This window comes from Salmo trutta, chromosome 35, assembly GCF_901001165.1.
Source record: "Salmo trutta chromosome 35, fSalTru1.1, whole genome shotgun sequence".
NCBI classification, from domain to species: Eukaryota; Metazoa; Chordata; class Actinopteri; order Salmoniformes; family Salmonidae; genus Salmo; species Salmo trutta.
Window position 1 is genome coordinate 16409356 of NC_042991.1, and position 14613 is coordinate 16423968.

The following is a 14613-nucleotide window of genomic DNA, read 5'->3' on the forward strand; positions in this document are numbered from 1 at the left end:
CGTGTTATATTTTTTAGAATTTTTTTAAACAAGTCATTTTTTTTATTTCACTTCACCAATTTTGATTTTTCGGTGTATGTCCATTGCATGAAATCCAAATAAAAATCTATTTAAACTACAGGTTGTAATGCAACAAAATAGGAAAATGCCAATGGGGATGAATAATTTTGCAAGGCACTGTAGAACTCACAACATTATCCAGAAAAGTCCACAAATCTTCACATCAATAGATTAATTGTGTGTTGGACCAAGCCATGTTTTATGGCAGGTGCAGGTCAAAGGCTATACGTTTTGTCAAGCGGAATAACAGCTTGTACTACCTAGTGGTGTAAAGTACTTAAGTACAAATACTTGAAAGTACTACTTAAGTAGTTTTTTGGGGTATCTGTACCTTACTTTACTATTTATAATTTTGACAAATTTACTTTTACTTCACTACATTCCTAAATAAAATGATGTACTTTTTACTCCATACATTTTACCTGACACCCAAAAGTACTCGTTACTTTTTGAATGCTTAGTAGGACATGAAAATGGTCCAACTCACACACTTATCAAGAAAACACATTGTCATCCCTTCTGCCTCTGATCTGGCGGACTTTTGTAAATGATGTCTGTGTGTTGGAGTGTGCCCCTGGCTATCCATACATTTTAAAAACAAAAAAATGGTGTCATCTGCTTTGCTTAAAAGAAAGAAGTTTAAATGATTTATACTTTTACTTTTGATACTTAGGTAAGTATTTTTTATCAACTACATTTAATTTTGATACTTAAGAATATTTTAAAACAAATACTTTTACTCAAATAGTATTTTACTGGGTGACTTTTACTTGAGTAACTTCATATTCATTTATCTATACTTTTACTCAAATATGACAATTGGGTACTTTTAGGTGTTAATGAAAGACTCTGTAGCACCAGTGCTGTTGGAAGAATTTGCAGCTTCCGAAACATTGTAGACATCTGTCAAAAGCAAGAGAAGTCAAACAGTTGGTTTGTTATATAAAGCAAGGCGGAGTGATTATTTAACAAAACAAATATTTAAAGAACTGTGATAATTTCAAAATTCATAAAAAATGGTGAGCTTACTCCTCCTTATCCTTCTTCGGATGAAGTTTAATGCACTGGTTGATGATGTTGCCGCACCACCACTGGTACTCTGGAATGGAAAAAAATGATATACACTCATTGGGCAATCAATATTCGTTGATACAGTAGTAAGTCTTATCAGAGAGAATCGAGCCTATGAGGAAGGCCAAAAGCAACCCGTTAAACTCATGGTTTAACTTCCGAATTCTGAAATTGCAAAACATGTCTAAATACAAGGATCATCAGTGCACATAATACACATGTAATTAACATGAAACATTTGAGGTAAATGTAGAAGAAACAGTGTGAAGAGATATACTTACCCTCGTACGGTCAGAGCCTGGGAGGATGGACGAGAACGTTCCTGCTATAGCTGACCGGATCTGAAAGCACAGGACCATTTCATAAAAAAGCACAACACTCTTGCATACAAAGAGGGTATAAACAAAAAATGTAGGACTTTTCAAACACATACCTTGCCGTCTAAAAGTGTTCCAAACACCAAAACAAAGAAACCCTTTTTAAGAAAGATTAAAGATTAATGTACATAATACAATGTTGCAAATGTTGTTCGACATCATGAAAACAAATGTAGTTGTAAACATGTTGACATTTTACATCAGAACTCATTACTTGTAGCTTTCAGTTGGAAAATAAAAATGAAATAATGATTTCAGTGTATGGCACTATAATGGAAAATAATGCACCAATGTATTCAGTTACCTGCAGTGAATTGAAGAGGGCAAATACAATATGGATTCCCTTATTTGTTGGATCAACCATGGTTCCTACTCCCAGTCCCCAGGTAAGGCCAAAGAATGGAGTCAGAATAGCCAGACACCTGGCAATGACCACAACAGCATTTCTCTCATCTGGCTGGGTAGCATCCCCCACGCCTCTCCTCAGCATTTTGTACAGAACCACAATCAGGATCAAAAAGTTGATGACCACTATGGTCAGGGCAGGGATCACAAAAGCAAGGAGAGCCCTTGTCTTGTCCCAGTTGAGCCAACATGCCTGGTTTTCCTTGATGTATCCACCACTTGGAGCTGTTGCTGCCACAGTAACAACAGCAATGATAAGAGGTGCCCCATAGCCTACTGAGAAGCCAATAGCCAGCATAGTTGATTTTGACATATGGGAGAAAACCAAGACGGTCCGGTAGAAAAGGAGAAGGCCTGAGATCAGCATCCAAAAGAACAGAGCAAGGTAGAAAAAGTGAATGAAAAACGTAGCTGCAGTACATGCCGGTATAGGTGTTGTGGTGTCCTCGCCTGGATTTTCAAGGGAATTTTTTGATATTGATGCACCAATAATGAACCAAATGTCGGCAATCAGGAGAGACACAGCGATGTTCACAATGGAGACATGGCGCATGTAAGAGGTGTTGTTTCTGGTCATGGCCTTCCATACACAAGCCTCAATGATGAGACAAATGACTAAACTACCCATCGATATGCCAACTCCAACATAAGTGATTATATCCAAAGCATCTTGAATCGCTTTTGGAATGGAAGTTGACATCAAAATGGAGAAGGAGGTCAGATGGTTACAGTGACAGGTGACCTTGCCCTTGTCATTAGACTTCACTTTACATCCTGCGTTATCCCATCCTCCAAGGCTGTTAAAAAGGCTGAAGTTCCAGAAAACACACTGAGGGTTGAATGTGAGCGACTTGTTCACCTTATCGAAGCCCAATGAGACATTTTTAGTCGTTCCATTCAACTTCACCAGCACTACAAGTCCATTGATGATGTTGTCATTGACACTTTGATTGCTGCCGTTCCTGGCAGGTAACACATTACTGAGGGAGGAGAACGTTAGAGTGGTGATGGTGAGGTGATTGGAGTTAGTCTCTGGAATCTCTATTAACACACTTGAATTTAAGTTTGCGCTGAATGAGTTGTCAAATATGTCTTGGTTTAACTGAATTAGCTGTGTTGTCACATTAAATGACTTCGTTGGGAGAGAACCTGCAAAAAATTCCATGGAGCCCAGTAAACTAGAGCTGGTGTTTCTACTTTGGTTGGCATTGAGAGCGGTCCAGGAATCTTTTGCTTCATCAGAAACTAGGACATTCACTGTTTCTAGAATGTTCTGGGGAGTCAATGAGAAATCTGAGTTAGGTCCAAACTTAATGTTAATCCTTTTTTTTTTTTAAAGCAATACATGCACTCATGCTTATCTCACCACTATCAATAAACTTAAGTGTATTTCATTAGTTTTAGTTTATTTAAAGCATCAACTTATTTTCCAAACTTCATGCATTCAAAGTATACTAAAACCAAGTGAACTGATATACTGTATATTTTTGTTTCTCTTGCACTGATCTTTACAGTTTATCTGTGCTTGTTTTGTTTGTTTTCAACATACCTTTATCGCAGACTGGCTGATATTCTTTGAAACACTTGCAACAATTCTCAGAATATCAACAATGGTCGAAATAGTTGCAATTGAACTAACGATTTTCTCTTTTAGATTACCAGAGGTATTACTAAGTTTTGTTAAGAAATCACCAACTGTCGCCTCTTCCAATTCCTGCAGAGGAAGATATGATTATACTTAGAAAATATACTGTATGTCATACACTTACATTTAGGACATCTAAGAGAAATATCATACTGTGGATCAAGTTTGAAAATAAATAAATATCATAATTGCTTACAAAACTATCAAGTCATACAAATTAGTTTTCCTTCAAATGGATAACAACAACAGAAAATTATGCTCCAAATTATAAATACAGTTAAGACAACGGTTGCTAGGGTTTACCAATCATGGTAGGTGTTATTAAAAAGTATTACCTGAGATGAGGCCAGTAGCACATTGATTGCAGTCAAGACACAAGTGTTACTCTGAACTTTCCATTTTCCATCGCTTCCACATATCGCTGTCTTTTCTCCATCCTCACCTTTAGCACATGGTGCCACTGATGTGTCTTTCACTTGGCCACTACCATATACCGGATCTTCTATGCAAATCATAGCTAGAAAACATATTTTATTCAGAAATTTGAAACAGCAAATACTGTATTCAAAGACAGCAAATACTGTACTTACCTCCTACGAAAATAGTCAATTTTGTAGTCTTTTCATATCCTTTTGGGTCTTTCACTTGGCATGTTAATGTGACAATGGATGGTCCGTTACAGTTTTTAATTTGATAGTTAAATTTAATGCAATTGTCAGGAGTCTCATCTATAAATAATAAATGTAAAAAAATGTCAGATTGTTATAATGTAGACAACATGGTTTATGCATTCATTTATTTGGTATCTTGTCATATTGAAAAGGAAGTCTGATTATCAACTAACACTTACTTGTGATTAATTCCACATCCCCTTCTTTCCACATTAGTTTATAGGGAGTCTGCACACAACACTCCAATGGCTGACTTTTCCCCACCACACATTGGGTATTGATTTCTGTATTCGTTTGAATAATGGGAGCGTCTTTGATATCAATTTGACCCGTTTGGTAGAAATAGATTTCGTCACTCTTCAGAGTGCATTCGTATTTCCCTGGGATGAAACAATATTGACATTGTTGAGTCAAGAAACAATATCTGGACAGAAAAAAAATGAGCATCCTTTGTCTTCTGTAACTTTGGGTGGGTATGCTCTGGGTCTAGAGATTTCAATGTTATAGAAACCAAAATGTAACAGTGATTAAAAAAAGGTAATAAAACTGTCATTACACAATTGATAATATTTAGATTATAGACTCCTGCTTCCCCTAGTTTAATTGTATAAAAAAAATAATTGTAAAAGATGCACTCTTCGACTTACCTACATCCTCAGCAATTACATTTTTGATAATAAGTTGTGTCTTTTGTGATGCAAAATCATCTGTATTGATGGTGAACCTTCCAGTCGATGTTAAAACTCTTCCGTTTTGTTTCCACTCAACGTTTTTAATAGTGCCCATCTTTACAGTATCAGGAGGAGGTCCACACTCCAGAGTCATGGTGCCACCAGAGTAAATGGTAGTTGGTTTATAACTTAATACTGTGTTACCTTGGAATAGATTGAGACATTTGTGGTCAACAGTTTTTTAGATCTAAAGCATCTTTTTTTTGGTCATAAGAATTTGCAATAATGTGATTTGAGAACGTTTTTAAGGACTTACTGTTATAAATAATATTGAAAGAGCTAATATCAACTTGATAAACAGCTGAAAGTGATGTTGCAAGTCCAGCATTAGCTTTGCTAATTGCAGTGGGGTCTGCAGCTGTGGTCCTAACATCAAAGTTGGCTATAACACTTCCACGGCTGTTAACAGGAACCAAAGAGAGAATTCAGAAATAAATACATGTTGAATGGAAACAGCTTACTTCCGTAACAACAGTAGATACCTACCTGAAACTTGTCAATGCTGCTGAAATAAACCCTGGCATGTTCTTCCTATACTGGTCCTGGATCTGTGTGAGATAATGACATTAATCATGTAAAAAAAAGAAATGTTGCAATATTTCCAATGCACTACATGACCAAAAGTATGTGGAAACCTGCTCGTCGAACATCTCATTTCAAAATCATGGGCATTAATATGGAGTTGGTCCCCCCTTTGCTGCTATAACAGCCACTCTTCTGGAAGGCTTTCCACTAGATGTTGAAACATTGCTGTGGGGACTTGATTCCTTTCAGCCACAAGAGCATTAGTGAGGTGATGTTGGGCAATTAGGCCTGGCTCGCAGTTGGCGTTCCAATTCATCCCAAAGGGGTTCGATGGGGTTGAGGTCAGGGCTCTGTTCAGGCCAGTCAAGTTCTTCCACAACGATCTCACCAAACCATATGGACCTCGCTTTGTGCACGGGGGCATTGTCAGGCTGAAACAGAAAAGGGCCTTCCCCAAACTGTTACCACAATGTTGGAAGCACAGAATCATCTAGAATGTCATTGTACACTGTAGCGTTAAGATTTCCCTTCACTGGAACTAAGGAGCCTGAACCATGAAAAACAGCCCCAGACCATTATTCCTCCTCCACCAAACTTTACAGTTGGAACTATGCATTTGGGCAGGTAGCGTTCTCCTGGCATCCGCCAAACCCAGATTAGTTTGTCGGACTTCCAGATGGTGAAGCGTGATCCATCACTCCAGAGAACGCATTTCCACTGCTCCAGAGTACAATGGGGGTGAGCTTTACACCACTCCAGCCAATGCTTAGCATTGCGCATGGTGATCTTAGGCTTGGCCCATTTCATGAAGCTCCCGATGAACAGTTATTGTGCTGACATTGCTTCCTGAGGCAGTTTGGAACTTGGTAGTGAGGGTTGCAACCAAGGACAGATGATTTTTACGCGCAATGAGCGCCCGCACACTGCGGTCCCGTTCTGTGAGCTCGAGTGGCCCACCACTTCGCGGCTGAGCCGTTGTTGCTTCTAGACGTTTCCACTTCACAATAACAGCCATGTTGAAAGCCACTGAGCTCTTTAGTATGGCCATTCTACTGCCAATGTTTCTATGGAGATTGCATGGCTTGGTTTTATACACCTGTCAGTAACGGGTGTGGTTGAAATAGACAAATCCACTAATTTGAAGGGGTGTCCACATACTTTTGTATATATAGTGTACTTCCTAAGCATTCATAATTATTACACTGAAAATGTACCCTGGCTAGATAATTGTATGAATAGTTATTTAATGCATTTGATTATTTACTTGGGCCAACAATAACTTGAGTCATGTACTTACAACTGGTTCAATATCGCCTTTGTACTTTTTGTATTTGTCACTATTTTTATCATTTAGGTCGCTAGTGAAATCTACATTCATTTTGAAGGACATCGCCAACAACAGAATATCTGAAACAAAAGAAGAAGAATGACAAACATGCTTAAATGGAATGGAATTGTTGCTACCTATACTGTATACCCTATTATTCACTCCCCTCCATATGTATTTGGACAGTGAAGATAAAGTGTTACATTTGGTTTTATACTCCACCCTTTTGGAACTGAGATCAAATGTTTCATATGAGGCAACAGTACAGAATGTGTCCTTTTATTTGAGGGTATTTTCATACATATTTGTTTTACCGTTTAGAAATTAAAGCACAGGGCCTCCCGAGTGGCGCAGTGGTCTAAGGCTGTGCTTGCTGTGCCACTAGAGATTTTGGGTTCGAGTCCATGCTCTGTCACAGCCAGCCGCGACCGGGAGACCCATGGCGGCGCACAATTGTCCCAGCGTCGTCCAGGTTAGGGGAAGGTTTGGCCGGCAGGGATGTCCTTGTCCCATCGCGCACTAGCGACTCCTGTGGCTGGCCAGGCACAGTGCAAGCTGACAGGGTCGCCAGGTGTACGGTGTTTCTCCGACACATTGGTGCGGCTGGCTTCCGGGTTAAGTGGGCATTGTGTCAAGAGGCAGTACGGCTTGGTTGGGTTGTGTTTCGGAGGACGCACTGCTCTTGACCTTCGCCTCTCACGAGTCCGTACGGGAATTGCAGTGATGAGACAAGACTGTAACTACCAATTGGATACCATGAAATTGGGGAGAAAACGGGGTGTATTTTTTTTTATATATATAAATGAAAAATAATAAACATTTAAAAAATAAAGAAATTAAAGCACTTTATGTATCTAGTCCCCCCATTTGAGAAAGTCATAAGTATTTGGAAAAATGTACTTATAGTGTAGTAAAGTAGTCACAAGTGTAGTATTTGTTCCCATATTCCTTGCACTCAATGACTAAATCAAGCTTGTGACTCTACAAACTCATTGAATGCATTTGCATAATGTTTTGTTTGTGTTTCAGATTATATTTTTCCCTATAGGAACTGAATGGTGAATAACGCATTGTGTTATTTTGGAGACACTTTTATTGTAAGTAAGATTAGAAGATGTCTCTGAACACTTCTACATTAATGTGGATGCTACCATGATTATGTATAATCGTAAATGAGTCGTGAATAATAATGACTGAGAAATTAACAGAGGCACAAAGATCATACCCCCCAAAAATGCCATCGCTAATGCTGAGAGGTTAACATGTTTTGTTGTGTCCTCTGTAACCTTCTCACCCATCAATATTCATGATTGATTCAGGATTTTTCATAATCATGGCATAATCAGGATTCATTTAGTAGTGTTCAGAAACATCTTCAATTCTTACACATACCAGCTGGTTTTGCAGTTGTTGGTGATGGTGGTGGTACTGTTGTTGTTGGTGTTGGTGGTGGTATTGCTGTTGTTGTTGGTGGTGGTGGTGTCGTTTTTGTAGTTGCTGGTGTTGGTTCAGTAGTTGCTGTAGTTCCTGTTGGGAGAGACACATGGCATAGCAGTAGGTGAAAGCTATAGTACAAAACTGTAGGTGGATGACAGAACAACACCTGTGCTACCTGTGTTGGTTGTTCTCTGTTCTGTTCTGGGCGTAGGTGTTGCAGAGGCTACAACAAAGCGGTAATATACAGTAGTGACCGACTGTTACATTGTTAGATCTGTTTGGTGAACTATGGTTCACCTACTGGTGAATGTGGTCAGGATTCATTTAGAAGTGTTCAGAAACATCCTCTATTCTTACACACACCAGCAGGTTTTGCAATTGTTGTTGGTGTTTTTGTACTTAATGCTGGTGTTGATTCAGTAGTTCATGTATTTGTGGGTGCAGTAGAGTCTACAGCAGAGAAGTAACATAGATTGTTAGGTCTGTTTGGTGAAGTCCGCTTTAGACAGGTTTTGTTATACAGAAATTGATGACACTTACTAGTGTCTGTGGTCGGTTGTGTTGTGGGATCAGCTGTAGTGGTCTGTTTTGTTCCAGCTGCAGGTGTAGTAGAGTCTACCAAGAGAGAAGTAACGTAGTGATAAACAAAAGAAGCAGATTAACAGAAACTCATAATGCCTCAGAAAGTACTATTTGATAGCCTTCAGAAGCACTTAGCCTGGTCAATGTGGTCAGTTCTGTTGTGACAGATAGTGACAATAAAAATGCCATTTTGTTCTGAAATAAAATGTTAGCCGTCATACTGGTAACTGTGGTCAGTTGTGTTGTGAGGTCAGCTGTAGTACTTTGTCCTGTTGTGGGTGCAGATGTTGTAGAGTCTACAGCAGGGAAGAAACATTGTGATTGAGTGTCAGCTCTTTTGGTGGTGAACTTTGCTTCAGACATGTTTTGTTCTCCAGAACTTGAAACTTACTGGTAACTTTGGTCATTTGTTCAGTAGTGCTGGCCTCAGGTGTGGTAGAGTCTTAACAAGAGAGAAACAGAAATTGTGACAAATGTGTGAGGAACTGAGGTTCAGAATAAATTACTTTCAGCAGTTAATGACTGTATTTCCAGGTAACTTTGGTAAATTGTGTTGTGGGGTCAGCTGTAGTGGTCTGTTTTGCTGTGGCTGCAGGTGTAGTAAAGTCTACCAAGAGATAAGCAACATAAGGATAGATTGAAGAAGAAACAGATTAATATAAACTCATACTATGTTTAGAAATAATTTTTTATCAGCCTTTCAAATGCACTTAGTCTACTGGTCACTAGTGTTAGTTCTGTTGTGACAGATAGTGACACGTTAATGCAACTTTGTTCTGAACTAAAATATATTAGCGTACACTTACTGGTAACTGTGGTCAGTTGTGTTGTGAGGTCAGCTGTAGTACTCTGTTGTGTTGTGGGTGCAGGTGCACTAGAGTCTACAGCAGGGAGGGAACATAGTGATAGAGAAGAAGCAGATTAACAGAAACTCTTAATAAACTCAGAAAGTAATATTTGCTGTCTGTCTATCTGTCTGTCTGTCTGTCTGTCTGTCTGTCTGTCTGTCTGTCTGTCTGTCTGTCTGTCTGTCTGTCTGTCTGTCTGTCTGTCTGTCTGTCTGTCTGTCTGTCTGTCTGTCTGTCTGTCTGTCTGTCTGCCTGCCTGCCTGTCTGTCTGTCTGTCTGTCTGTCTGTCTGCTTTAGACTCTACAACACCTGAGCCCAGCGCTACAGAACAAATAACTACAGCTGACCCCACAACACAACTGGCCACAGTAACCAGTAAGTATCATCAAGTTCTGGAGAACAAAACTTGTTTGAAGCAGTAACTGTGGTAAATTGTGTTGTGAGATCAACTGTAGTTATTTGTTGTGTGGTGCTGGACTCAGGTGTCGTAGAGTCTTATTAAGCAGAGTGAGTGAGTGAGTGAGTGAGTGAGTGAGTGAGTGAGTGAGTGAGTGAGTGAGTGAGTGAGTGAGTGAGTGAGTGAGTGAGAGTGAGAGTGAGAGTGAGAGAGAGAGAAAGAGAGAGAGAGAGAGCAAGACAAAGAGAGAGATTGTGACAAATGTGTGATGAACTGAAGATCAGAACAAATTATTTTCAGCAGTTAATGACTGTATTTCCAGGTAACTTTGGTAAATTGTGTTGTGTGGGTCAGCTGTACTGGTCTGTTTTGCTGTGGCTGCTGGTATAGTAAAGTCTACCAAGAGATAAGCAACATAAGGATAGATTGAAGAAGAAACAGATTAATTTAAACTCATACTATGTTTAGAAATAATTTTTTATCAGCCTTTCAAATGCACTTAGTCTACTGGTCACTAGTGTTAGTTCTGTTGTGACAGATAGTGACACGTTAATGCAACTTTGTTCTGAACTAAAATATATTAGCGTACACTTACTGGTAACTGTGGTCAGTTGTGTTGTGAGGTCAGCTGTAGTACTCTGTTGTGTTGTGGGTGCAGGTGCACTAGAGTCTACAGCAGGGAGGGAACATAGTGATAGAGAAGAAGCAGATTAACAGAAACTCGGGCGGCGCTCGGCGGTCGTCGTCGCCGGTCTACTAGCTGCCGCCGATCTGTGTTTCTGTGTTCATTGTGTTTTGTCTGTCTAGGTCCGCACCTGTTGTCATTTCTGTCATTAGTGGGGGGGTATTTAGTTTGTTCCTTTGGGGTTGTGTGTTGTGCGGGATTGTTTGTTTGTCAGCAGGTTTACGCTGTGGCCGTGTCTTCTCTATCGTTTTTATATAGGAGGATTTATTTTCTCGCCGGGCTGCGCCCCGTGCGTGATTTTCCCTTTGTGGATTTCCTGTTTCCCTTTTGGGTATTGTGCACTCCCAGTGCCTTTTGATCACCTAGTGTTTGGGTGTGAATAAACTTCAAGCTACTGGACGATATCTCCTGCATTTGACTCTACTCCTTCCTCCTGCCCTAAGTACCCGTGACAGAATCCCGCACCACCAATTATTATGGAGTCAGCAGGACCCGAAGGAACTTCAGTAGCTGAGCAGGTGTCGCAACACGCCAGCCTCCTCCACCGCCTACGCTCGGCGATGGACCAAGTACTGACCCGACTGGAGAGCTGGGAGAGAGGTACCTCCTCCACCAGACCAGCTCCAGTGGCTCAGCTGGCGTCCCTACCGACACCCCCTGAAGTGGGCTCGAGTGGGATTCGGATTACGCCACCGAGGGAATTTGATGGGACGGCCGCTGGGTGTAAGGGGTTCTTACTCCAGATCGAACTGTACCTGGCGACCGTCCGCCCCTCTCTCTCCGACGAGGAGAAAGTGAGCGTCCTCGTCTCCTGTCTTACGGGTAGAGCCCTGGAATGGGCCAACGCAGTTTGGGAGGGCCCAGACTCGGCTCGGGGCGACAACCCGGAGTTTACCCGTCGCTTCCGGGCAGTACTCGATCATCCCCCGGAGGGCAAGGCGACGGGTGAGAGACTGTTTCATTTGAGACAGGGGACGAGGAGCGCTCAGGACTTCGCCTTGGAGTTCCGGACTCTCGCCGCGGGATCGGGGTGGAATGAGCGGGCCCTGATGGATCACTATCGCTGCAGTCTAAATGAGGATGTCCATCGGGAGTTGGCTTGTAGGGACCACACCATCACCCTCGACCAGCTGGTGGATTTATCCATCAGGCTGGACCACCTACTGGCTACCCGGGGACGTTCTAGTCGGGGTCTGTTCATTCCACCTCCCAGCCCTCCTGCTCCACTGCCCATGGAGATAGGAGGAGCTGCTCCCAGGAAGACCGGAGGGGGGGGGGGGGGCTCTCCTGCACCCACTGTGGACGCAGAGGACACACTGCGGACCGGTGCTGGAGGGGTCCCCCCAGGAGTCCGGAGGGCAGGCAGAGCATTACATCGACCCCCCAGGTGAGTCAGCACCAGACACACCCAGAGCCCCCTGTCGACCACATGTACACTTCTGTTTGTTTTCCCAATTTTTCCCCTCACTCCCAGTATAAGGCACTAGTCGATTCAGGTGCAGCTGGGAGTTTTATGAACCGTGGGGTTGCTAATAGGTTAGGGATTCCCCTGGTTCAGCTGGACCACCCCTTCTCCGTGCACGCCCTAGATAGTCAACCGCTAGGGTCCGGCCAAGTGGGGGAGGTTACTGTGCCACTGGTTATGACTACGTGGGGGGGTCATGTGGAACGTATCAGCCTATACCTCATCGACTCCCCGGCATTTCCGGTGTTACTGGGACTCCCCTGGCTAGCCACTCACAACCCTCAGATTTCGTGGAGACAGAGGGCTCTTAAGGGGTGGTCGAGGGAGTGCTCAGGTAGGTGTGTAGGAGTTTCCATCGGTGCAACCACGGTGGAGAGTCCAGACCAAGTCTCTACTGTGCACATTCCTTCTGAATATGCCGATTTGGCTATCGCCTTCAGTAAAACGAAGGCGACTCAATTACCACCCCATCGACAGGGGGATTGTGCGATAAACCTCCAAGCTGACGCGGTCCTTCCTAAGAGTCATGTGTATCCTCTGTCTCAGGAGGAGACAGTGGCTATGGAGACATACGTCACGGAGTCCTTGAGACAGGGATACATACGGCCATCTAAATCAACCGTCTCCTCGAGTTTCTTTTTTGTGAAGAAGGAGGGAGGCCTGCGCCCGTGCATTGACTATAGAGGTCTAAATTCCATCACAGTGGGGTTCAGTTACCCACTACCTCTCATTGCTACAGAGTGGAGTCATTCCACGGGGCGCGCTTCTTCACCAAACTAGATCTCAGGAGTGCGTATAATCTGGTGCGTATCCGAGAGGGAGACGAGTGGAAAACCGCATTTAGTACCACATCTGGCCATTATGAGTACCTCGTCATGCCGTATGGGTTAAAAAATGCTCCCGCTGTCTTCCAATCCTTTGTGGACGAGGTTCTCCGAGACATGCTCGGACAGGGGGTGGTGGTGTACATCAATGACATCTTGATCTACTCCGCCACCCGCGCCGAGCATGTGGCTTTGGTGCGCAGAGTGCTTGGGCGGCTGCTGGAGCATAACCTATACGTCAAGGCTGAGAAATGTGAGTTCTCCAAACGAGCCGTCTCTTTCCTAGGATATCGCATTTCCACCACAGGGGTGGTGATGGAATGTGACCACGTTACGGCTGTGCGTAATTGGCCTACACCTACCACGGTGAAGGAGGTGCAACGGTTTTTGGGGTTCGCCAATTATTACCGGAGGTTTATCCAGGGTTTTGGTCAGGTGGCAGCTCCCATTACCTCACGGCTGAAGCGGGGTCCGGTGCGGCTGCGGTGGTCGGCGGAGGCGGACAGGGCCTTCCGTCATCTGAAAGTTCTGTTTACTGACGCTCCGGTGCTGGTGCATCCGGATCCCTCTTTGCCATTCGTGGTGGAGGTGGACGAGTCCGAAGCTGGGGTAGGAGCAGTTCTATCACAGCGTTCGGGCGCTCCTCTGAAGCTTTGCCCCTGTGCTTTCTTTTCTAGGAAGCTAAGCCCGGCGGAGCGCAACTACGATGTGGGGGACAGGGAGTTGTTAGCCGTGGTCAAGGCTTTGACAGTGTGGAGACATTGGCTTGAGGGGGCACGTCACCCTTTTCTCATCTGGACCGACCACCGTAACCTGGTGTACATCCAGGAAGCGAGGAGACTGAATCCTCGTCAAGCCAGGTGGGCTATGTTCTTTACTAGGTTCCAGTTCACCCTTTCATACATTCCGGGGTCTCGGAACCGGAAGGCCGACGCACTGTCGCGTCTCTATGACACCGAGGAGAGGACCATCGATCCCGCTCCCATACTCCCTGCGTCCTGTCTAGTGGTGCCGGTAGTATGGGAGGTGGATGCGGACATCGAGCGGGCGGTTCAGTCAGAACCCATTCCGCCTCAATGTCCCGCGGGTCTGAGGTTCGTTTCGCTTGGTGTTCGCGATCGCCTGATCCGATGGGCCCACACTTTACCCCCCTCGGGTCATCCTGGGGTGGAACGGACAGTGCGAGGCCTGAAAGGGAAGTACTGGTGGCCCACCTTGGCTGAGGATGTAAGACACTATGTCTCTTCCTGTTCGGTGTGCGCCCAGTGCAAGGCTCCTAGGCACCTGCCTCGAGGGAAACTACAACCCCTCCCCGTTCCACAGCGACCTTGGTCTCACCTCTCGGTGGATTTCCTAACGGATCTCCTGCCATCTCAGGGGAACACGACGATCCTGGTTGTTGTGGATCGGTTCTCGAAGTCCTGCCGTCTGCTCCCGTTGCCCGGTCTTCCTACGGCCCTACAGACCGCGGAGGCCCTATTCACCCATGTCTTCCGGCACTACGGGGTGCCCGAGGACATCGTGTCTGATCGGGGTCCCCAGTTAACCTCCAGAGTGTGGAGG

General features: G+C 43.8%; 1 protein-coding gene across 13 annotated transcripts in view; it reads right to left on the bottom strand.

Moving 5' to 3' along the window:
* Positions 1 to 649: 649 nt before the first annotated feature.
* adgrf6 (adhesion G protein-coupled receptor F6) overlaps positions 650 to 14613 on the bottom strand; it is a 54975-nt gene continuing 41011 nt past the window's right edge. For all 13 annotated transcript variants that reach the window (XM_029733531.1, XM_029733529.1, XM_029733536.1 and 10 more), the window contains 19 exons: positions 10672 to 10746; positions 9638 to 9712; positions 9223 to 9273; positions 9053 to 9127; positions 8790 to 8864; positions 8205 to 8339; positions 6783 to 6892; positions 5447 to 5508; positions 5217 to 5359; positions 4877 to 5104; positions 4409 to 4609; positions 4149 to 4286; positions 3894 to 4075; positions 3463 to 3627; positions 1813 to 3186; positions 1565 to 1606; positions 1413 to 1472; positions 1090 to 1159; positions 650 to 963 (listed from right to left, as the gene is read on the bottom strand). In XM_029733531.1, coding sequence (XP_029589391.1) covers positions 890 to 963; positions 1090 to 1159; positions 1413 to 1472; positions 1565 to 1606; positions 1813 to 3186; positions 3463 to 3627; positions 3894 to 4075; positions 4149 to 4286; positions 4409 to 4609; positions 4877 to 5104; positions 5217 to 5359; positions 5447 to 5508; positions 6783 to 6892; positions 8205 to 8339; positions 8790 to 8864; positions 9053 to 9127; positions 9223 to 9273; positions 9638 to 9712; positions 10672 to 10746 — 3335 coding nt within the window. In that variant the 3' untranslated portion in view covers positions 650 to 889. The remainder of the gene's footprint in view (positions 964 to 1089; positions 1160 to 1412; positions 1473 to 1564; positions 1607 to 1812; positions 3187 to 3462; positions 3628 to 3893; positions 4076 to 4148; positions 4287 to 4408; positions 4610 to 4876; positions 5105 to 5216; positions 5360 to 5446; positions 5509 to 6782; positions 6893 to 8204; positions 8340 to 8789; positions 8865 to 9052; positions 9128 to 9222; positions 9274 to 9637; positions 9713 to 10671; positions 10747 to 14613) is intronic.